Source organism: Chiloscyllium plagiosum, unplaced genomic scaffold, assembly GCF_037043375.1.
Source record: "Chiloscyllium plagiosum isolate Xiang-an unplaced genomic scaffold, Cpla_swu_hap1 HiC_scaffold_23, whole genome shotgun sequence".
Lineage (NCBI taxonomy): Eukaryota > Metazoa > Chordata > Chondrichthyes > Orectolobiformes > Hemiscylliidae > Chiloscyllium > Chiloscyllium plagiosum.
This window is the reverse complement of record NW_028270161.1, coordinates 22,859,418-22,882,024: the sequence shown is the minus strand read 5'-3', so window position 1 is coordinate 22,882,024 and position 22,607 is coordinate 22,859,418. Positions and strand designations below refer to the sequence as shown.

The 22,607-nt window shown below is 44.2% G+C and overlaps 1 protein-coding gene across 1 annotated transcript in view; it reads left to right on the top strand.

Moving 5' to 3' along the window:
* hcls1 (hematopoietic cell-specific Lyn substrate 1) overlaps positions 1 to 22,607 on the top strand; it is a 116,769-nt gene that overhangs the window by 68,017 nt on the left and 26,145 nt on the right. Inside the window, exons 3-11 of the mRNA XM_043713927.2 lie at positions 5,232 to 5,305; positions 8,093 to 8,222; positions 8,789 to 8,899; positions 9,951 to 10,005; positions 11,875 to 11,985; positions 15,804 to 15,914; positions 17,472 to 17,582; positions 20,780 to 20,835; positions 22,187 to 22,256. Of these exons, the coding sequence (XP_043569862.2) occupies positions 5,232 to 5,305; positions 8,093 to 8,222; positions 8,789 to 8,899; positions 9,951 to 10,005; positions 11,875 to 11,985; positions 15,804 to 15,914; positions 17,472 to 17,582; positions 20,780 to 20,835; positions 22,187 to 22,256 (829 nt within the window). The remainder of the gene's footprint in view (positions 1 to 5,231; positions 5,306 to 8,092; positions 8,223 to 8,788; positions 8,900 to 9,950; positions 10,006 to 11,874; positions 11,986 to 15,803; positions 15,915 to 17,471; positions 17,583 to 20,779; positions 20,836 to 22,186; positions 22,257 to 22,607) is intronic.

Here is a 22,607-nt window from a genome sequence, read left to right as displayed (position 1 = left end):
ATGTGCCTCATTTGAAGTTGTTTATTTTTAAAGGAGAAACGGTCTGGGGAGATGGAAGTTAAATGATGATAGATTGGGAAATGTTAATGTACAAATTTTGTCTTGTACATTGGCCATTGAAAGTAGGCAAACAGGTGCAGCAAGCTGTTAGGAAGGCTTGTAGTTTGTCCCCCTTCCTTGTGAGAGGATTTGAGTATAATAGCAAGGAAATCACACTGAAGCTGTACAGGGCCTTGGTGAGACTACATCAGGATGTTGAGTGCAGGTTTGGCCCCTTTATTTTTGAAAAGATACATTTGGCATAGAAGGAGTAGTGCAAAGGTTCACCAGCATAATTCCTGGGATGGCAGGTTTATTGGGAGTTGGGCCGACTGGCCCTGTATTCACTGGAGTTTACAGGAATGAAAGATGATCTGATTGAAACATGTAAAGGTCCAATAGAGCTGGATAGTCTGGATACAGGGATCCCCTGATATAGAGGTCCAGAACAGGGGGGAATCACTATCTCAGGATATCTGCTGGGCCAATTCAGACTGAGACGAGAAGAAATCTCTTCACTTGGAAGATTGTAAACTGTGGTCTTGTCTGCTGTAGAATGCTGTGGAGGGCCAGTCACTGAATATAATTAAGAAATAAATATATTTCTAGAGAGTAAGGGTGTCAAGGTATATGGGGAGAAAGATGGAGTATGGCACTGAGATGGAGGAGCATCTATGGTCATGTTGAATGGTGACATGGACACAATGGACTGAATAGACTACTCCTATGTGTGTTGCTAGATTAGACATCATGTAAGACATCATTGCTGAGCTTGATCAGGAAGCAGACACTCAGTTTCTTGCAGGATCACTGAGTAGAAACCTTGGCTGAACATGCCTAACCAAATGGTGCAAAAACTATTTATCACATACTGTACCTACAGCTATATAACACAAAACCCGAAAGGACAGAGTGATGGGACATCAACCCAACAACAATAAGATTAGAGGCCAATGGTGAAGGAGGATGAAACATTTCCAGTACGCTATGAGAACTCTGAAACATCTTCAGTTGAAGGAAGAGAGACACGACACTGGTGTAATATATGGAGATTGACTCTTCTGACCTTGCACTGACACCTCAATACTTCCTTTCCAACTCTGTTGTAATCCTTTTACACCACCCTCGGACAGTGCTCTCTCATTACTAAACCCCTCCCTCCTCCTTTTTCCTCTCTGTTTACCATCTCTCAATATTTGTTGTGAAATCACTTTAACATGAAACATACTAATGTGCAAGTAACCAGGATACACAGCATGTGAACAACAGCTAATGTTGTCGCAAATGATATGACGGATTAAAACTACTTTTCCTGGAACAACATTTGCTGAACTTGGGAAAAAATCTGCTTCCTGAACATGGTCTTCAAATAGAAAGATTTCAGTGCATTTACCAATCCACGTGTGAAATTGGTACAATTGTGCCAATAAACACAAAACTACAACAATATTTACTCTCCAACAGTACAGTGCTTCCTCAGTCCTGCCCCTGACAGTGTGGAACTCTATCAGTACTGCCCCTGACAGTGTGGAACTCTCTCAGTACTGCCCCTGACAGTGTGGAACTCTCTCAGTACTGCCCCTGACAGTGTGGAACTCTCTCAGTACTGTCCCTGACAGTGTGGAACTCTCTCAGTACTGTCACTGACAGTGTGGAACTCTCTCAGTACTGCCCCTGACAGTGTGGAACTCTATCAGTACTGCCCCTGACAGTGTGGAACTCTCTCAGTACTGTCCCTGACAGTGTGGAACTCTAGCAGTACTGTCCCTGACAGTGTGGAACTCTAGCAGTACTGTCCCTGACAGTGTGGAACTCTAGCAGTACTGCCCCGACAGTGTGGAACTCTAGCAGTACTGCCCCTGACAGTGTGGAACTCTAGCAGTACTGCCCCTGACAGTGTGGAACTCTCTCAGTACTGCCCCTGACAGTGGGGAACTCTCTCAGTACTGTCCCTGACAGTGTGGAACTCTCTCAGTACTGTCCCTGACAGTGTGGAACTCTAACAGTACTGTCCCTGACAGTGTGGAACTCTCTCAGTACTGCCCCGACAGTGTGGAACTCTAGCAGTACTGCCTTTCCAAAAGTACAGTGCTCTCTCAGTACTGTCCCCGACAGTGTGGATCTTTATCAGTACTGCCTCTCCAACAGTACAGTGCTCTCTCAGTACTGTCCCTGACAGTGTGGATCTTTATCAGTACTGTCCCTGACAGTGTGGAACTCTCTCAGTACTGCCCCGACAGTGTGGAACTCTATTAGTACTGCCTCTCCAACAGTACCGTGCTCTCTCAGTACTGTCCCTGACAGTGTGGAACTCTATCAGTACTGCCTCTCCAACAGTACAGTGCTCTCTCAGTACTGTCCCTGACAGTGTGGAACTCTATCAATACTGTCCCTGACAGTGTGGAACTCTATCAGTACTGTCTCTCCAACAGTACTGTGCTCTCTCAGTACTGTCCCTGACAGTGTGGAACTCTATCAGTACTGTCCCTGACAGTGTGGAACTCTATCAGTACTGTCTCTCCAACAGTACTGTGCTCTCTCAGTACTGTCCCTGACAGTGTGGAATTCTAGCAGTACTGTCCCTGACAGTGTGGAACTCTAGCAGTACTGCCTCTCCAACAGTACCGTGCTCTCTCAGTAGTGTCCCTGACAGTGTGGAACTCTCTCAGTACTGCCTCTCCAAAAGTACAGTGCACTCTCAGTACTGTCCCCGACAGTGTGGATCTCTATCAGTACTGCCTCCCCAACAGTACAGTGCTCTCTCAGTACTGTTCCTGACAGTGTGGAACTCTCTCAGTACTGCCTCTCCAAACGTACAGTGCTCTCTCAGTACTGTCCCTGACAGTGTGGAACTCTATCAGTACTGTCTCTCCAATAGTACCGTGCTCTCTCAGTACTGTCCCTGACAGTGTGGAACTCTATCAGTACTGTCTCTCCAACAGTACAGTGCTCTCTCAGTACTGTCCCCGACAGTGTGGATCTCTATCAGTACTGCCTCTCCAACAGTACAGTGCTCTCTCAGTACTGTCCCTGACAGTGTGGAACTCTATCAATACTGTCCCTGACAGTGTGGAACTCTATCAGTACTGTCTCTCCAACAGTACTGTGCTCTCTCAGTACTGTCCCTGACAGTGTGGAACTCTATCAGTACTGTCCCTGACAGTGTGGAACTCTATCAGTACTGTCTCTCCAACAGTACTGTGCTCTCTCAGTACTGTCCCTGACAGTGTGGAATTCTAGCAGTACTGTCCCTGACAGTGTGGAACTCTAGCAGTACTGCCTCTCCAACAGTACCGTGCTCTCTCAGTAGTGTCCCTGACAGTGTGGAACTCTCTCAGTACTGCCTCTCCAAAAGTACAGTGCACTCTCAGTACTGTCCCCGACAGTGTGGATCTCTATCAGTACTGCCTCTCCAACAGTACAGTGCTCTCTCAGTACTGTTCCTGACAGTGTGGAACTCTCTCAGTACTGCCTCTCCAAACGTACAGTGCTCTCTCAGTACTGTCCCTGACAGTGTGGAACTCTATCAGTACTGCCTCTCCAACAGTACAGTGCTCTCACAGTACTGTTCCTGACAGTGTGGAACTCTCTCAGTACTGCCCCTGACAGTGTGGAACTCTCTCAGTACTGTCCCTGACAGTGTGGAACTCTCTCAGTACTGTCCCTGACAGTGTGGAACTCTCTCAGTACTGTCCCTGACAGTGTGGAACTCTATCAGTACTGCCTCTCAAACAGTACAGTGCTCTCTCAGTACTGTCCCTGACAGTGTGGAACTCTCTCAGTACTGTCCCTGACAGTGTGGAACTCTATCAGTACTGCCTCTCCAACAGTACAGTGCTCTCTGTATACTTCCCTGACATTGTGGAACTCTATCAGTACTGTCTCTCCAACAGTACCGTGCTCTCTCAGTACTGTCCCTGACAGTGTGGAACTCTAGCAGTACTGTCCCTGACAGTGTGTAACTCTATCAATACTGTCCCTGACAGTGTGGAACTCTATCAGTACTGTCTCTCCAACAGTACCGTGCTCTCTGTATACTGTCCCTGACAGTGTGGAACTCTATCAGTACTGTCTCTCCAACAGTACCATGCTCTCTGAGTACTGTCCCTGACAGTGTGGAACTCTATCAGTACTGTCCCTGACAGTGTGGAACTCTATCAGTACTGTCTCTCCAACAGTACAGTGCTCTCTCAGTACTGTCCCTGACAGTGTGGAACTCTATCAGTACTGCCTCTCCAACAGTACAGTGCTCTCTGTATACTTCCCTGACATTGTGGAACTCTATCAGTACTGTCTCTCCAACAGTACCGTGCTCTCTCAGTACTGTCCCTGACAGTGTGGAACTCTAGCAGTACTGTCCCTGACAGTGTGTAACTCTATCAATACTGTCCCTGACAGTGTGGAACTCTATCAGTACTGTCTCTCCAACAGTACCGTGCTCTCTGTATACTGTCCCTGACAGTGTGGAACTCTATCAGTACTGTCTCTCCAACAGTACCATGCTCTCTGAGTACTGTCCCTGACAGTGTGGAACTCTATCAGTACTGTCCCCCCCACAGTACCGTGCTCTCTCAGTACTGTCCCTGACAGTGTGGAACTCTATCAGTACTGTCCCTGACAGTGTGGAACTCTATCAGTACTGTCTCTCCAACAGTACAGTGCTCTCTCAGTACTGTCCCTGACAGTGTGGAACTCTATCAGTACTGCCTCTCCAACGGTACAGTGCTCTCTGTATACTGTCCCTGACAGTGTGGAACTCTATCAGTACAGTCTCTCCAACAGTACAGTGCTGTCTCAGTACTGTCCCTGACGGTGTGGAGTTCTATTAGTACAGTTTCTCCAATAGTGCAGTTCTGTTTCAGTGCTGCCATCCAGATGAAGCCTGTTTCAGTGTTAATCCAGAATTCTGTCCTGGAGATCCTGTTCCGACACTGCCTGGAACAGGTTTCAACCCGTACCAAATAAAAATGGGAAATGCTGGTGAAACTATGCAGGTCTGGCAGCATCTGAGGCACGAGGAATGTTTTGAGTGTGGTATGTCTCTAGTTTCTCCATCATATTCTATTTTCACTTCAGGTTTCTCGCATCTGCAGTATTTTGCTGTTTTTAGAACCCTGTACCGTACGACTGAAATAGTGTCCTGCCCATGAGGAATATTCCGATTGATATAGTTCCAATTTCTCTTGTTTCAGAACGACATTTCAGAGCAGGAGCAGCGATGGGGTGCAAAGACTGTCACAGGGTCAGGCCGGCCCCAGCACATCAAGTAAGTATTGGGAGGGATTGCAAATGTGGGATACGCCCTGATTTAATAACAACAGGGAAATATTGCAGCAGAACAGTGGAGGGATTATTCTGGGCATGGTCCTACTGCCAGTAGGGGCCTTCAACACCCACACAATTGTATTAGAAAATTGCAGAATTCAGAGCCAGGGACAATGGAAGACTACATTACGCTGAGGAGCTTGTGGTGTTCTTCAGTGGTCAAGGCCAGAGGGGAAGAAAGGTGCTGTTACATGAAGAAAAACTTGCATTTATGTAAAACGATTCATGACCATCAGATGATGCACTTTACTGACAATGATGTACAGTGTAGTCATAATAAAACAGCAAATGTGACAGCCAGCTTGCACACAGCAAACAGCAACATGATAATGACCAAGATAAGTTAAGGGAAGGAGTCCTGGAGAACCCTCCCGCCACCCTCGTTCTTTTTGAAAGTAGTGCCACTGGATCCCCTTTATCCACTGTCCTGAGGAAGGATCACCGGACCCGAAACGTTAACTCTGATTTATCTTCACAGATGCTGCCAGACCTGCTGAGCTTTTCCAGCAATCTCTGTTTCTGTTAAAGTAGTGAGTTTAACATGTAGGAGTTTCTGGACAGTGCAAAGCAGAATTTAGCAGCACTGGATGGGAGGCAAGTCAATTGTCAATAGCTCAGTCCTAAAATTGACTGAGGAGTTCATTGTCCTCAGCCTGTCGCTTATATTCTTGTTCTTATTCTTCAAGTTTCCTGTTTGAGCAATTTCTGTGGTTTCCTTAATGGGGGAGGGATGACAAAGCTGCTGGTGCATTGACTACAGACAAGGATGTCGTAAGCTGCTCTTGCAAAAGGCCAATCACCAAATTAGGGCATCTGTAGACAGCACACCACAACTGTGCAGAGACGAGAAGCTTCCGGACTCTCTGAGATTGGAGATGGTCTCAACAGCTGCAAAATTTGTTCACCGAGACTAAGAGATTGCAGTCCCTTCTTGACTTGTGAATAACCACAAAATAAAACTTTATTTCCTGAGGTTGATTGAAATGTTGAGAAACATGATTGTGCCTGTCCTCCCCTGAGAGTGCCCTCTAGGGGTAAAGTCACATCCATCTCTCCAAAGAGGCTGGCAGTGGGACCTGGGCTCCCAATGGTGAAATGATACCTGGAACTTTGGGAAGAATAAATGGAAAGGCTTATGATTGGGATATTAAACTGAGAAATCCTACAAAGATGGGTTTTGTATACCCACAGTGCATTTCGAGAAGTTAAGATGAGTTCTTCTGCTTTACTGACCAACATTCATCCCTTTCCTAGTATTATTAAAATTAGTTTCCCCATCCATTTGCTTCATTGTTCTTTACTGAATCCTATTGGCTACTGTGTTTGCTTACATAACACGAAAGCCTTTCAAAGTCCGTGAAATATTTTGGTGCATCGTGAGGAAATAAAATGCCCGTAAACATTCAACTGCATTTTTAGATTAATTTGAGTTGTCGATTTCCTCATGTGTGAAGCATCTTTACCCAGATTGTTCCTGCCCATGACGACAGCCTATTTCTGCACCCGACAGTCTATGCCCAGCCGAACAGCGAAGCTGACCACTATGGTCAGAGCGAAGAGCTTTTGAGTGAAGTCTGGACTAGTTTGGGCTCCTCAGACCTGGTGGCAAAAGTAAAATGCAGAGAGTTTATTACAGTAAATACCAAACAGGTCCAAATCTTCCAAGTGGGCCATGGGCTTCAGGAAATGAACTTGCCACCTCCAACCCACATGTGACTCAATTCCCAGTGTACTCGGATGACTCTGGTAAAGTGACCTGGCAAACTATCATGTTGTACAAACAGCTACTTACCCAATAAGGAGCCCACCACTCTCTTCTCAGTGAAGCTAAGGACGTCATTCTCCAGCTTCATTTGCACATCACCATGTCCAAAACTGAGGGAAAGATGAGACAGGAGAACAAGAGGATCAGGGAGTAAAGATTGGGTTTGGGCCACGCATCAAAGATTTCCTTGTATGGGGGAAGATTCCCGGCAAAATAGAGTTAGCGGGAAGAGTGACAGACATGAGAATTTGGATGCATTTAAGGAAACAGCTGAATACTTCAGTGATGGATCAGTAAGGTTTATATTGAGAGAGGATGCAATGAAATACATTGAAAGACCTTCAGTATCGAAGTGCAGAGTCCTGTGTAAGAGATAATGAGAAGTAGCATGAATAAAGATATTGGAATCCTGATAATTGAAAACCTTATACTGAGTGATCTCTTAACAAAGGGAAGGGGAGCAAACAGAAATGAAGGGAGTGCATAGTTCGAATGTGATGTAGCTGAACATCTTTCCCATTCATCCATGCAATTTACTGTGCGGCTGTTGACTTGGTTTCCTCTGACTGACTGGAGGAGGGATGTATTGCTATCCAGCTAGCTGGCAGGGGGTGGGTGTGTTACAGCTTTCTTCATTTCTTGCTGGTGCACAGAGGTTTCACTGCCAGACTCCTCTTTAAAATTCAGGCTACCTCAGGATCTGAAGCTGGGAACACTGAGACATGGACTAAAGTGTCTCCCAGATAAACAGGGATGAAGTCCTTTCCTTGTCTGGTGGGGTCAGAATGGTGCACTTCCTAGATTTGTTTTCTTCTACAGCTGGACCGTAGGATAAGGTAGGTCTGGTCTACCGCTCTTCATCCTCTCCCTCCTTGGGCATGTAGATTCATACGATGAATGCACATTCCTGTAAAACACTGCTCCAACCCTGAGCTATGACACCCTGGGTTTTTATTTTGGCAGCGTCCATGAGCTGAGGCAAAACGTCTCAAAAGATCATGAGACCATAAAGAAGAAAGAGCTGGAGGAAGGAGCAAAAGCATCGTACGGATATGGTGGCAAGTTTGGGGTCCAGAAGGATCGAATGGACAAGGTAATTTATCATTCCAGTTTGTCTGTGCTCCCAAATTTTCTTGAATGCTACTAGGAATGGAAATCTGGATCACAAACTTCATATACTGAACCGTTTACAGAATGATCTGGAGCAGGAGCAGCAGTATGCCAGGACCAGAAGAAGGTGCATGCTCGTAAAGACAGACAGTGTTCTAGAACAGCAGGCTGCAGTAACAGGAGAGGCAGGGTCTTAGAAAGATGAGCTGAAACCTTCTAGAACAGGAGAGGAACTGCACGGGAGTAGGAGAATGCCCAGGACGATATAGCAGGCATACTGTATGCTTGCCACCACTCCTAAGATGACGTTTTGGATAAGCAGGAAACAGTGGGGGAGCTGGGAGTGATGGGTGAGCCTGGAGTGACTGAGGAACTGTGTGAGTGTGGAGTGATTGAGTGGCGCCATTAACTGTTGACATTGGCAATAGTTTCACCAGGACCCAGCCCAAATGTAGCCTCTGGGTTACACAATGCCAATGGAACACTGTCTCTGGGGATGACGGGCAGGTTGTGTGCATGCTCTCATTTTTGGTATTCCTCTTCCCCCAGTCTGCCTTAGGAAATGAGTACGTAGCAGATGTTGAAAAGCATTCATCACAGACCGATGCAGCCAAGGGATTCGGTGGGAAGTACGGAGTTCAGAGAGATCGGACAGACAAGGTAAGGGTAAAATGGAACTCTCCAGTGACTGTAAGTCTGTGGGTGTGACAACAGAGTAGAGGGGCAGAGACCTTTTAACCTGAGGGACCTCCCCCAGTCCACACACAGGAGTAGAGAGGTCTGCAGTCTCTGGCAACAGTCAGTGACTCAGCTGTAATTTAATTCATCCACCAGCATTCACTGGCGGTAGAAACCAGAAGGGTGAGACATAGAACGTCACCTGGCCTTAGCTAATGTTTAATGATGATTATTGAAGCATCACTGAGTGAGCTTTACCATGTATCTAAACCGAGATTGTACCTGTCCTGGGGGTATTTGATGGGACAGTGTAAAGGGAGTTTTACTGTGTCTAACTCAGTTTGTACCAGCCTGAATTGTTTGAATAGTTTAGATGGAATTATGCTCTGTATCTTACTCAGCCTGTAAGTATCCTGTTTTTTTGTTTGATGGGATCATTTACAGTGAATATAAACAACAGTGACTTTGTTTATATAGCAGCTTTAAAATAGTGAAATATTCCAATGCAATTCACAGGTTTGTTATCAGACAAAATTTCGATTCAATGGACAACTATTTGTATTTTTAAAGAGAGGGAAAGTTAAAGAATATAAGGAGAAGATGGGCCAAGGAGCGATATGGGGCAAAGGTGAGGGAAGATAGGGGATGAGGGAAAGGATGAGTTGGGGTTCATGAGGGATAGGGAAGGTGAGGGGGAGTTAGTGAGGCATGTGGGACAGAGTGGATGGGGATGTGGAATATTGGGATGGTGGGTAGGGGGATGAGGGGAATGGATATGTTGCATAGGAGGTGACGAGGGATACGGGGAAAGGTGGGAGATGAGGAATATGGGGAAATGTGGTTAAGGGGGACAAGGGATGTTGGAGAGGAATGACAGATATCGGGGTGGGTGGAGTTGATCACTGGAAGAATGTCATTTGTCTTTTCTTGTTTATCTTTGTTCTTAAATATGTTTATCTAAATATGAAGATAGCCATCTTTGTGTTCATTACTCTGTTCCTACATAACTCAGTCTTGTTGCTCTCTCTTACAGTCTGCTGTGGGATATGAGTACAAAGGAGAGGTGGACAAACATTCTTCACAAAAAGGTAAGTTATAATCCGAGCTGAAAGTGACTCTGAACTGATAGATCGTATGGTTTATGTTCATACTTTGTTTCCCGTGGTAGTCTGTCACAGATCAATGTACTTTTAACAATAGAAAATCAAAATTTATTCCTGCAAAAGAAAAGAAACACTATAAAAACAATTTGAAATGGTCTTATAATAAATATCAGAAATAATGGCTTGTTTCTTGCGCCCTCAATTGGAACCTTACAGATTAGATTCCCTACAATGCGGAAACAGGCCCTTTGGCCCAACAAGTCCACACCGGCCCTATGAAGAGTAGTCCACCCACACGCCTACTCCCTACTAATGCACCTAACACTACGGGCAATTTAGCATGGCTAATTCACCTGATCCGGACATCTTCGGAATGTGGGAGGAAACCAGAGCACGCAGAGGAAACCCACTCAGAAAGGGGGAGAATGTGCAAACTCCACACAGACAGTCACCCGAGGCTGGAATCGAACCCAGGTCCCTAGCGCTGCAAGGCAGCAGTGCTAACCACTGAGCTACTGTGCCACCCCATACTCAAGCTTCTGTGAATGTTCCCCCGTTTCCACATTAAAGTTCTTTGTTCAGTTGGCACTGCTGTATTTGGCTTTTTTACAGCGAACTTGTCCATTCTCCCTGTGCTATCTTCTTTTGTTAATGTTTCTTCATTGTATACCTTCAGCAAACTATAATACAGCTCACTCATTTCTTAACATTTGTTCCTTACATTCCTGCGTTCACAGCCTTGTTAGATACCTTCCTCTCTGACACATTAAGACACCCTGTTTCTGGAGATTTTCTCTTGCTAACTCCAAAGCCATTCAGGTCTTCTTTAATTCTGCCCTGGTTGCTTTGAAGATGTCTGAACTGTACTGCTGATCTTAAAGACCTTTTCTCTCTGAATGAACTGCTTCTCTCTGAAAGTATCCCACACATTGATAGACCTTTCAGAAGTCCCTTTTTCAAAAAAAGAGAATTTGTCACTTTACCTTCATGCGTGACAACAGCCAAATATTCTTCCTCTTTCATCATTGTTTTCGAAAGAACTGATCTGTTGCCCTGTGAGGAAAGACTTTATTTAAAGTTATATAAAGTAATTTCCAGACAACCCAGTGCTATCTGCAGATATCAAAAATGAAACTAGAAAAAACGTCTTCCACCAGCATTCACTATACAGAAATACAGATCAAACTTAAAGATATGTGGTTCTGTTTATTTTAGAGCAAAGTTTCCCAGTAATAATAATCTGAATTTGTAGTAATCTGCATTTGTCCATGTGTGTAATAGACTTTTTATCTGGCTGCGTGAAAGCTTTTGTATTTTCCAGCGTTTATGTAAAGTACTCTGTATATTTGTCCCAGTGTGTGATATCTTCAGCATTTTCTGGTGTGCAGCACGCTTTGTATCAACCCGGGTGTGTGACACTCTGAATTTCTCTAGTTGTGTGACATTCTCTGTATTTAACAGAGTGTGGGATACTCTCTGTATTTCACAGAGTGTGTGACATTCTCTGTATTTAACAGAGTGTGTGACATTCTCTGTATTTAACAGAGTGTGTGATACTCTCTGTATTTATATAAGTGTTTGGTCACTTATATTTATCTGGATATGTGTTACCCGTTGTTTAACCTGAGTGTGTGATACCATCTGCATCTGTCTGGGTATGTGGTACTGCTTGGTATCTCTCCAGTATACCTGATGCTATCTAATATGATAATGTATGTATTTATCTGAAGTTGATCTGAGTCAGTAATCTCTCTGCATTACTGGATACGTGATATTCTCTTCATTTACCTGGGTGTGTGATATACTCTGTGTTCACTGTGGTTTGACATTCTGTGATATTCATGTCTCCCTCAGATTATGCCAAAGGATTTGGAGGGAAGTATGGAGTTGAAAAGGACAAGGTGGATAAATCTGCTTTGGGATATGACTACAAAGGAACAACTGAGAAACATGGTTCACAGAAAGGTATGTTCATTACAACTCCCCAATCCACTCAGAATGATACCTGCCTGACCTGGCACAGAACAGTACATCATCAGAACACAGGACCTGGGGTAGACCAGACTCCTGCCGCATGTGTGTACGAGAGTGAGTGAAGAGGGAGAAAGCAGAGAGTAAATAAGGATGTCCAAACATAGGACAAGTCTGAATTAGATCCTGGCTAACATGTACTTTCATTCCATTTTCCCAACTTAGATCCATTTCCCTTAATTTTCTTATCTAACAAAACTCAAATGATCTCAGTTCTGATATTCTCGCTTGATTCCTGGTCTGGGTGAGTGAATTCTGGATTCCCCTGTGTAAAAAGTGTTGGTTCCTGCTCTCAGTCCCAAAAGGCTCGACTCTGTAATTTTGGTGTTCTATCCCTTGTTGACCACTTTGTCACCAGAGGGAATGGTTTCTCTCTGTCTGCTCTGTCAATTCCTTCAGTCATCTTAAAGTCGTATCATGCCTCAATTTTCTTTATTTATAGTTTTTGCAACTTGTCCTCATCATTTAACTCTTTAGCCCTGTTAAAGTTCTAATGAATCTGTCCTGAGATACAGTGCCCAGACTGAGTGCAGTGCTCAAGATAAGAGCCAAAAGGAGCATTATATACTCCAATGTAAATACATCCCTCTTTCTGTGGTTCACTTCTCTCTTTCCCATACTGACCTCCATCTGCCTCAGCTTGTATTTTGTGGAGAAGTTGGATAAATTGGAGTTGATGGTTTTGGAGCAGGGAAGGATAATGGGAGACCTTTTAACAATATTTGAAATGATGGGAGATTTTTTTTTGTGGAGGAACTGCAGAGAAATCCTTTGCTATACCAAAAGGGTCACAGATTTCAAATAATTGGATAAAAAACTAAAGTGGAGAAAAGATTGTTTTTCTTGATGGCTAAAACCGAGAAGGCGCTACCTAAAAGGATCCTGGAATTAGATTCCTTAGGAACTTTCAAATGGCAATTGCTTGTGTACATTTTTGGGAATGTGATTTGCTTAAGAATATGTGAAAGAAGCTGGAAGAGGGAACAAGATTTCGAACCATTTCTGGGTTGAAGAGTGTTTGCCAAGTAATCTCTTGGAACTGAAACGTCAGAAGTTTGAAATGTGTGGTGGTTCACCCACTGTTTACAAAACTTCAGCTAACTTTGTAGAAGAAAGGCAAGATTAAGAAAGATGAGAGCTGTGTTTCATGGTGTTAAATGCTGGACAACCTACAAGAGGCTGTATGCTTAAGATTGTCTAGCAACAGTCTCTGGTCTGGAATTGATGTGAATTCAGTATATCCAACTATGTCAGCTGAAGAAAGACTTCCAAGCTGGGAAAAGCATGACTTGGTGTCTCCACTGGAAAAGCTAGGAAAAAAACCCTAAAGCAGAACTAGCTGCAATGATCCCTCTCTCTTGGCTAAAATATTGAAGGATCCCAAAAGTCAAATATCAAGATTTCTAATAGACTTTAATCTGGATTCACTGTTATTTGAATACCTCATCAATTCTACAGCTATCAGCATTTTATATTTTGAGATCTCCCCATTTTATGTTTTGAGATTGGACTTAAGAAGGAAGCATATGTCAAGTAGAGACAGGACAGATCAAGTGAAACCTTAGAAGAGTATAAAGGCAGTAGGAGTATACTTAAGAGACAAATCAGGAGGGCAAAAAGGGGACATCAGATAGCTTTGGCAAATAGGGTTAAGGAGAATCCAAAGGGTTTTTACAAATACATTAAGGACAAAAGGGTAACTAGGGAGAGAATAGGGCCCCTCAAAGATCAGCAAGGCGGCCTTTGTGTGGAACCGCAGGGGATGGGGGAGATACTAAACAAGTATTTTGCATCAGTGTTTGCTGTGGAGAAGCACATGGAGGATATAGAATGTAGAGAAATAGATGGTGACATCTTGAAAAACGTCGACATTACAGAGAAGGAAGTGCTGGATGTCTTGAAATGCATAAAAGTGGACAAATCCCCAGGACATGATCTGTGGAAAGTTAGGGAAGTGATTGCTGAGCCCTTTGCTGAGATATTTGTATCATCGATAGTCACAGGTGAGGTGCTGGAAGACTGTACATTTAGGTACAGAACTGGCTCGAAGGTAGAAGACAGAGGGTGATGGAGGAGGATTGCTTTTCAGACTGGAGGCCTATGACCAGTGGTGTGCAACAAGGATTGGTGCTGGGTCCACTACTTTTTGTCATTTACCTAAATGATTTGGATAAGAGCATAAGAGGTATGGTTAGTAAGTTTGCAGATGACACCAAAATTGGAGGTATAGTGGACAGTGAAGAAGGTTACCTCAGATTACAACAGGATCTGGACCAGATGGGCCAATGGGCTGAGAAGTGGCAGATGGAGTTTAATTTAGATAAATGCGAAGTATTGCATTTTGGGAAAGCAAACTTAGCAGGATGTATCCACTTAATGGTAAAGTCCTAGGGAATGTTGCTGAACAAAGAGATCTTGGAGTGCAGGTTCATAGCTTCTTGAATATAGAGTCGCAGGTAGATAGGATAGTGAAGAAGGCGATTGGTATGCTTTCCTTTATTGGTCAGAGTATTGAGTACAGGAGTTAGGAGGTCATGTTGCGGCTGTACAGGACATTGGTTAGGCCACTGTTGGAATATTGCGTGCAATTCTGGTCTCCTTCCTATTGGAAAGATGTTGTGAAACTTGAAAGGGTTCAGAAAAGATTTACAAGGATGTTGCCAGGGTTGGAGGATTTGAGCTTTAGGGAGAGGCTGAATAGGCAGTTTTCCCTGGAGCATCAGAGGCTGAGGGGTGACATTATAGAGGTTTATAAAATCATGAGGGGCAAGGATAGGATAAATAGACAAGGTCTTTTCTCTGGGATGGAAGAGTCCAGAACTACAGGGCATCAGTTTAGGGTGAGAGGGGAAAGGTATAAGAGACCTAAGAGAAAACTTTTTCATGCAGAGGGTAGTACATGTGTGAAATGGGCTGCCAGAGGAAGTGGTGGAGGCTGGTACAACTGCAACATTTAAAAGACTTCTGGATGGGTATATGAATAGGAAGGGTTTGGAGGGGTACAGGTTGGGTGCTGGCAGGTGGGACTAGATTCGGTTCAGATACCTGGTCAGCATGGATGAGTTGAACTGAAGGTTTTGTTTCTATGCTGTACATCTCTCTGACTCTATGACCCTTGGTCCACCAAAGAATTTTCGTATTCATTTTTTAAAATCCACATCAACATAAAGAACTCGGAGCTGGAGTAAGCAATTCAGTCCCTCAAGCCTTCTCGGCATTTAATACAATAATGGCGGACCTCATCTCAGCCTCAACTCACCTTTCCTACCCACTCCCCATAGCCCTTCAATCCATTTCAAATTAATAAACTGTCTATTACCTCTGCAGAGCTGTATTGTCTTGCTTTTTTCCCAAAGTGTTTATCCAAGATTAAGAGAAAAGTTTAAATCTTGAATACAGCTTAGTTCTTAACCAATTTTTTTCATAAGTTTAAAGAGTAAGTTTGGTTACAAGAAACAAGTTATCTTTGCATTTATTAGAGAAACCTAGTGAAAATCTCTTATGTTCTATTAATGAGTAATAAATGGAAACAAATTGACCATTTTGGTGATTCAATAAAACATTCATGCTTTTGGCACAAGACCTGGCATAGTGGGGCTTGATTACCAGCCCCTTCCTCCTTGAGGAGTAACATCTGGGAAAGAGCAGAGTTGGGATTAACTTGTGTATCTCCTTTATATGTTTGGCAAAACCACAGTGAGTCAAATGGTTTGAGATTTACCCTGATTTGATTGTTTCTTCAACTCTCTCAGATTATGCCAAAGGATTTGGAGGGAAATACGGAGTTGAAAAGGACAAAGTGGATAAATCTGCTCTGGGATATGACTACAAAGGAACAACTGAGAAACATGATTCACAGAAAGGTATGTTCATCACACCCCTCCTGCTAATCTCACAGGGTGGTACCTCTATTTCCATGCATTCCCATTCCCACATCAAATCCCTACAGTGCCCATGAAGTCTGCACCAACCTTCCAAAGATCATCCCACCCAGATCCACCTCCCTTCTTCCATCCCTGCATTTCCCATGGCTAATCCACCAAGCCTGCACATACCTGGACACTACGTGCAATTTACCATGGCCAATCAACATAACCTGCACATCTTTGGAGTGTTGGGAGGAAACTGGAGCACCCAGAGGAAACCCGCGCAGACACAGGAAGAATTTGCAACTCCACACAGGGTTTAGATTAGATTACATTACAGTGTGGAAACAGGCCCTTCGGCCCAACAAGTCCACACCGACCCGCCGAAGCACAACCCACCCATACCCCTACATTTACCCCTTACCTAACACTATGGGCAATTTAGCATGGCCAATTCACTTAACCTGCACATCTTTGGACTGTGGGAGGAAACCAGAGCACCCAGAGGAAACCCGCGCAGACACGGGGAGAATGTGCAAACTCCACACAGTCAGTCGCCTGAGACGGGAATTGAACCCGGGTCTCTGGCGCTGTGAGGCAGCAGTGCTAACCACTGTGCCACCGTGCCAATAGATGATCGGTGGATGTTTCTCATGAGTGAGGGCTTGGATACTCAGAATAAAGTGTCAGCCATTTAGAACTGAGAAGAAAAGATATTTCTCCACTTAAAGGACATGAGTTCTGTACTCAAGAGCTGTGAGGCGGGAATTGAACCCAGGTCTCTGGCGCTGTGAGGCAGCAGTGCTAACCACTGTGCCACCGTGCTGTCCACTACTGATATGATTAGATTACATACAGTGTGGAAACAGGCCCTTCGGCCCAACAAGTCCACACCGACCCGCCGAAACGTAACCCACCTAGACCCATTCCCCTACATTTACCCCTTCACCTAACACTACAGGCAATTTAGCATGGCCAATTCACCTAACCTGCACATTTTGGGTTGCCAGAGGCTGGAATTGAGCATGCATTCCTAGCATTGTGAGGCAGCAGCGTTAACCACTGAGCCACTGTGCAACCCAATCTCACCCATTCACACAAACTGATACCTTGTATTCCTACATCTCCCATCCACGCACACAGAATGGTACAACTGCTCCCTCACTTCCCATGGTCCCATTCCCCATCCCCCATACAGAATGGCAGCTCCTATTCCCACCCACTAAATCAAAACCCTCTCCCTGCCAGTGGAATTCTGCTTTACATTCCCTGAATAAATCTTCCTGATTGAGACGGCTATATTATGATTATTTTAGCATTATACCAATTTGTTGTAGCTTCAGAAAGTGTCTTAGTTTGTGTCCCGTGAAACACCTGGGGGGGATTTTCACCCCTTCACTGTTGGCTCTACTAAATCCAAATGGGGAGAGATAAAGTCTCTGAGAATTCACCCTCTTTGCATGAATCAACTTACCGCATTCACCTGACTGACTGCATGATATAACGGGTAGCCCTTGGCACCAAGAATGTGAGATTGATGCAATTGCCTTGCAGATTATGCGAAAGGGTTTGGAGGGAAGTATGGAGTACAGAAGGACCACCAGGATAAAACTGCACACGGTTGGGATCATAAGGAGGAGGTGAAGCTTCATGAATCACAGACAGGTGAGGGGCAGAGTGAAGATCTTGGCAGTAAATAAATATGGGTGCACTGCCCCCCCCCCACCTCCCGCCGATAATACCAGACAATAGTGAGCTAGTGACAATGGGGAGCTTTGTCAGAGATCTGCCAGGCCATGAGTGACCATCAGTAAGGCCAGACTTTGGTCAGCTCTGTTTTAATCCCTGACAACAGCCTCCTCCCCCACAATCATTCTGAGGGAAGATGCTGGGTTGGGGAGGGACAGTGTCTGTATGCTCACTTTGGGCAGGAGGGGTTACAGCTTATCCTCCTGTGTAAAGGGAAGGTTGGCATTGCCATTTCAAGCAACCCAAGCAATCATTATCTGACTAACTGAGGTCAAATGACCCATTTCAAACATAACCCCTTCTGCCAATGCCTGCAGCAACTCTAGGACTGTCTGTATCGGCATCCTGCATACAAGGGGATACAAACGATTCAAGTATGTCATATATCGACTGCATCTCATTGTAGTTCACGATCCCACTTTGGGACAGTCTGGTCATCTTACCTCTGGTGGAAAATTCCAATATTGGCATCGAGGGGCAAGAGCTCAGTGGAGCAGCTCCCTGTACCCATCAATCAGCCATTTATATATTTACAATGCCAAGTGGGGGAGAGAAGCCTGATCTCCCACTGAGTGCGATGAGAACTTGGGGGACATTCTCACTAAACTGAAATTCATCAACAATAACTCGCATTTATATAGCACCTTGAACATAATGATTGGTTCCAAAGTAGCGCACTGTGCAGTTTTGAGCAAAGTTTGACATCAACCTGGTAAATCCTTCGGACAGATGGTCAAAGAGGTAGGCTTTAAAAGGAGGAAAAAGAGATCAAGACAACCAGAGATTTAGGGTGGGAATTGCAGAACGTAGGACGTAGGCAGGTGAGACAACGGTGGAGCAGTTAAAATCATGAATCCTCAAGAGTTCAGAATTAAAGCAGATATCGTGTAGAGTTAGTGTGCTGGAGGAGACTGCTCAGAAGGGGAAGGCCATGGAGTGATTTGAAAACAAAATTGAACAAGAAAATTACAGACGGGGTACTGCTCAATCAGGAGTCAGCACAGGTCAGCAAACAGTTGAACAGCACACAGTGAGAGTAAGGACACAGGCAGCAGAGGTTTGGATAACATCATGTTTATGAAGATGCCATTGCTATAGCAGCTCTGTTTGTGAAGACTGAAAATTTGTACAGCTCATTTTAGCCCTCTGTGAGTTTTTTTGAATGTTCTAAATTAAACTTGGCCAGCATTTGACCTTCAAATGATCAAAGGCTAGTTTTTGAATAACCACCACTGAAATTCTTATTTCAAAGTAAAAAGTAATACAATTATTGGCTGAAATGCAGATATAAGGCTGAAAAAGTATTGGTAAAAGATACAAATAATGGTGAAAGCAAGATTGGCCTGTTAGTGTTGAGGGCTTGCCTTGTTTAAAGATATCTCTTTCTAAGGTGAAGGGATTGAAAGTTAAAGTCAGATACTGTGATGGTTTCTGTAGTCGAATTGTTGGAGATTTTTCTCACAGGTGGATTGAGCATTACAGGTTCCAGGAGGAAGTGAAATTCCCTTTATTTTACGTTTATGACACTGCAGGTTGTGGCCTATGATAACCTGGTTCAGTGTTTGAAATAACTGCACAGAGGCCAGTATCCCATCACCAAGTCACTCTTTTACTTACATGGGGACAGTGAACTGGCTGTGACAGCCAGCTCAGAGTCTGTCCCTGACATCAGGAGATGTCCCTGTTTATATCTGTCAGCCAGGGCTCCATGATGTACCCAGGTTAACAACCCCATCATTGACAATGGGATCCACCCAGTTCCAGTCACAACAGTATTGTAGACCTGTCGTTGGTTGGCCTCCCTTTGTGTTCCTATTGATGACCCCCTCGATCTCTGATGGCCTCTTTCAGAGTTCTGTTTTAATTGTTGCTCAAAATGGTAGTTCACAACTGATTGCTCACAGGTGAAAACTTAAAATTGCTGCTACATATCTTTGATGAAGCACTGTTCCACAAAACAAAGCCAATTGTGCTGGAATTCTTGGTAGTGTCCTTCCCGTGCCCTATTCTCTCAGAAGCTTTGAATTCTCACAATTTTAGAAGGGCCCACTGTTTTCCTGAGGGTGAATGGAATCCTAAGTGGCGCCCTTTGTGATTGGTAACACATCAGTCTGTCTGTTTTCTTGGCTGTAGTGAATCAACAAGAGTAGAGTCATAGAGCTGTACAACAGTCATGTGACTTCAGCAAGCCACCTTCGAAGTTTCTGTGCCCATTTGACAAAGGTAGATAAGACTTCTTTACAAAATATTTTATATTATAATTACACAGTTGTAAGAAAAAGTGTAACAGGACAGCACTATGCTCATTTCAACTGCACTGTGGATTGATCTGTCCTAAATAGGACAACAATGTTCAAGAACATACCACACCAACACTTTCTCAAGCACAATTGGAAATGGACCAAAAAAAAACTCATATTCTATGAAAACTAAAAAGAGTGCTATATAAATACCGTTGGATGTTGTTATTTTGTATTCTCCGTTACAATTCAAGTAATTCTATGAAATTAATTAAAGATGACTAAACACTTCAGACTCTGTGCTGACTATGTTTGAATGTATTTCCTGTTTCTGGATGTGCTTCTGTTGTTTATAGTGTAGATCCCAGGATTTTCCCATCAAACTGAATGGACTTTGACTCACAGTTTTATTCCATCTCCCATTTTGTGTATTGGACCATTAGCTGCCCACCAGTACTCTAGCACTACGCACTCCTCTGTGGATAGAGTTAAGGGATGAACTAATGTGGTTCTGGTGAAATAGAGATGGGTCTTGGTTAAGCACACACCACATTGCCCCTTAAGCAAGCAACTGCAAGGCATGATAATGCTGCAAAATCCCAGACCTTTCCCAATTGCACAACTGGTATTCGGATATAGATCACTCATGATCCAATTTACATGTACTCAAGGAGCTTCCAGTTCCTACTTGTATAACTCGCTATGACACTGGGCCTTGTTAAAGGCCCCACGTTCAATGCTTGGCCCATGCTGAGTTAGCCAACCTCAGAGCACCATGATTAACATCAATTCCCTGGAAGTGGCGTTAAGAGAGATCAAACAGAGCTCTTACTCCTTTTTGTCATTTCTGTGTTGTTTGCCTTCCTTCTACAGATTATGCCAAGGGCTTCGGTGGGCGATATGGTGTACAGCAGGACCGGATGGACAAGGTACTCATTTAAACTCCATCAGATGTGTCACAGCTCTATGTAACAATGCAAGCCACGGAATGTCCCCATTCTCTGAGGTGTCCTTTTTTCCAACAGTGGGCTAAACACAGGCAAATGGGACTAGTTCAGTTTCAGATACCTGGTTAACTTGGATGAGTTGGACTGCACGGTCTGCTTCTAAGCTGTATGACCCAATGATTCTAATATTGTAAACCCAAGCTTGGCTTTGCACTTTGACTTACTTACTTGCTCTTCCCCTTGTTGCTGTGTTGCCCTTTGAACCATGACTCTTTACATCAATGTTCCAGCAGATTAGAGAGTCAAGTATTCAGATACATGGCGCCAATAGCTTGATTGATGTTTTATCATTTCCATGCCAACAGTACATTGACGGATATCTACATTGTTGTACCTTTACATTTCCTGTACAGATTAACTTTCAAAATTCTTCTCCAACTTCATTGAGTTGAATCTTTTATGTGTCAGTGAGGCTTGGAGGTAGCAGTCTCACCTGAAAGGATTGTAGGTTCGAGCCCTGACCCAGGACTTGAGCTGATGACTTGAATTTACATTTATGCCCTTACTGTGCCCCTGGAAAAATGAAAGGTTGTGACTAAAATGAAAGCATACAGAATTAGAGGGAAAGTTGGGAGTTGATTTGGAAATTGTTGGTGAATTAGCAGACAGAGTTGAAATAAAGGGAATGTTCTCTGCAGAGAACATGTGGTGTCCCCAGGCAGCTGCTGACACCTGCTGGCTTTAGTTGAAGAGCCCTCCTGATTATTCTGCCTGTCCCACAGCCAGACTCTTGAAGCCCTGTGGAGGGAGAAAGTTTGGCCTTAAGTTCACTGGTAAGTCACGCTCACCCTTAGCAATGTCACATTTACATCCTAATTGCTATTTTATAAACCCTTATCGTTCTCCCCAGGGATTTGTCCCTCAGCTGAATGATCAAGCTACAGTAGAGAAATCCACAGGCCAGGCCTGTGCTTTGGAGCTGACCTTTCAGAGGTGTACAGGAGACTTCCGGGGGGACACAAAACCTGTTTCGTCTTTTCTTGCCCTTGAGCAGGGGAGTGTGTGTATGGGATTAGCATTCTGCAGGACTGCTAGTCTCTGGGCAAGGATCTTGATTAGTAAGGGTGTCAAGGGTCACAGGGAGTGAACAGGAGAATGGGAGTCAGAAACCTACCAGCAATGATCAAATGGCAAGGCCGATGGACCGAATGGCCTAATTCTGCTCCTATATTTTAATGTCCTTATGGTATGGTGACTAACTGAAGCTCAGGTCTGTTTTTACTCTCTTGTTACACTGTTGGTTGACTGACTGGTTTCTCAATTCATGTTCTAGAACGCTGCCTCTTTCACTGAGATGGAGAGTCCAACCTCGTCCTATCAAAAGACAAGGCCTGTAGAAGCTGGTGAGTTGGTGTAACCGATCCGGAATGATGGCTAGAGTCTGGAATATAAGTGTAGATGGTGCCAAGTTGGTTCCATCATCTTAATTGGCAAACGATTCACATTGTTACTTTTCAGTTTCCTGTCTCTCCATTCCTCCACGGTTTCCCTGGATGCTCTGACCCTTACCTGAGTTCTATTCACTGAGAATCAGACAAACTCCCAGTAGCTCATCAATGTCTGAGCCCAGAGAGGGACTCTCAGCAAGAGATGTCATTACATCCAAGACTCATCACACCCTTCTGTGCCAGTGATACACCGATGTCCCTCTTAGGGAATTAACATCAATCAGCAGCTGGAATACTGGTCCATGG